Source organism: Myotis brandtii, unplaced genomic scaffold (assembly GCF_000412655.1).
Source record: "Myotis brandtii unplaced genomic scaffold, ASM41265v1 scaffold561, whole genome shotgun sequence".
Taxonomy (NCBI): domain Eukaryota; kingdom Metazoa; phylum Chordata; class Mammalia; order Chiroptera; family Vespertilionidae; genus Myotis; species Myotis brandtii.
Window position 1 is genome coordinate 1,562,624 of NW_005370085.1, and position 1,948 is coordinate 1,564,571.

The 1,948-nt window shown below is 55.6% G+C and overlaps 1 protein-coding gene across 1 annotated transcript in view; it reads left to right on the plus strand.

The window, feature by feature from the left end:
• The window catches only part of MAN2A2 (mannosidase, alpha, class 2A, member 2), a 14,947-nt gene that overhangs the window by 3,653 nt on the left and 9,346 nt on the right, over positions 1–1,948 (plus strand). The window contains exons 4-5 of the mRNA XM_014549593.1: positions 549–676; positions 894–1,077. Of these exons, the coding sequence (XP_014405079.1) occupies positions 549–676; positions 894–1,077 (312 nt within the window). The remainder of the gene's footprint in view (positions 1–548; positions 677–893; positions 1,078–1,948) is intronic.

Genomic DNA, 1,948 nt, shown 5'->3' on the forward strand with positions numbered 1-1,948 from the left:
GATGTTTCTTTTTTTTTTTTTTTAAATTTATTGATTTTTTACAGAGAGAAAGGGAGAGAGATAGAGAGTTAGAAACATTGATGAGAGAGAAACATCGATCAGCTGCCTCCTGCACACACCCTACTGGGGATGTGCCCGCAACCCAGGTACATGCCCTTGACCGGAATCGAACCTGGGACCTTTCAGTCCGCAGGCCGAAGCTCTATCCACTGAGCCAAACCGGTTAGGGCGATGTTTCTGACTCTCTATCCCTCTCCCTTCCTCTCTGTAAAAATATCAATAAAATATATTAAAAAAAAAAAAAAAGAAAGAAAAAGCCAGGAGCCAGGCCCCTGGACGCTCAGGTGGCGTCCGCAGGTCAGCAGGACCAGGACAGCAGGGAAGTGGGCTGGCGGGAAAGGAGAGCCCGTGTCCGTCCCCTTGGTCCCAGGTTCGCGTGAGCTGACCCAGTGAGGCCATGCGCCCGGGTCCCAGTGTCTTCTGTTCGGCACAACTGGGCAGGTGCCCCCCCCCCTGCCCCCACGCTGAGTGTGAGTCCTTCACTGCAGGCTGGTGGGCAGCGGGCAGCTGGAGATGGCCACCGGCGGCTGGGTGATGCCCGACGAGGCTAACTCCCATTACTTTGCACTGATCGACCAGCTCATCGAGGGACACCAGTGGCTGGAGAAGAATCTCGGTGAGGCAGGCTCAGGAGAGGGCGTCTGCCCCAGAGCTGGGCCCAGCGGGCAGCTGGGGGCTGTCGGGTGCAGGGTTGGCGGATGGTGGTACCGTTGTGTGCTACTTCCCCCGTCCGGGGGGGCCCGGTGTGATGGCAGGAAGGGAGCTGGAGCGGGACCGTCCCGGGAGGCCCGGCGTGGGGTGTTCAGGGCTCTGGCTTCCGTTCCCCTGCCCAGGTGTGACCCCGCGCTCGGGCTGGGCCGTGGACCCCTTCGGACACAGCCCCACCATGGCTTACCTGCTGCGCCGTGCCAACCTGACCAGCATGCTCATTCAGAGGGTGCACTATGCCATCAAGAAGCACTTCGCTGCCACCCACAGCCTGGAGTTCATGTGGAGGCAGAGCTGGGGTAAGGCCAGGTAGGGTGGAGGGGGTGCCCGTGGTCGCCCTCCCCGGGGAAGGGCAGGGGCCTCAGAGCAGGTCACCGGAAGCGCTCTGTCCCTCGGGGCAGGTGGCGATCGCCTTGGCCTGGTCTCGGTGGGACCTGCTGTTCATCCCGCGGGTGTGGGCGTGCCATCCCTGGGGGCACTGCGACCTTCTGAGCCTTCCCTGCACGTCCTCTGCAGCCTTAAGTCTAGGTCAGGGGTGGGCAACCTTTGTGTGAGTGCGCGCCAAAACCAGCAAAATCTCTGACTCAAAATTCTCCTGCGTGCCAACCCTAATTTTTTGAGAACATGTTACGCCTACCTGATATCTCTTAAGGTGTACGCATGTGAAGAACCTTGAAGAAATAATAAAATTCATTCGAGCGACAAAAACACAGAATACGATGATGAAAAATACATTTATTTTTTTAATGTATACATGTTATGTAAAATTATTTATTTATCTAAGATGCACTTACACTGAATTGATCTGAAAAATAAAAAAGTCGATATTAAGAAAAAAATTGTAAATGGAAGATTATAAGAGAGGGTTTCGCGTGCCAGCAAAAGTTACCGGCGTGCCATGTTTGGCACGAGTGCCAGGGGTTGCCCGCCCCTGGTCTAGGTTGAGCCGCCTTTTTTTTTTTTAATCCTCACCCGAAGATACTTTTCCATTGATTTTTCAGAGAGAGTGGAAGAGAGAGAGAAAGACAGAGCAGCATCGACGTGAGAGAAACACACCGATTGGTTGCCTCCTGCATGTTCTCCGATCAGGGCCCTTGACCGGAATCGAACCCAGGACCCTTCGGTCCCCAGGCCGACGCTCTAGCCCCTGAGCCACACCAGCCGGGGCGGAGCCTCCCCT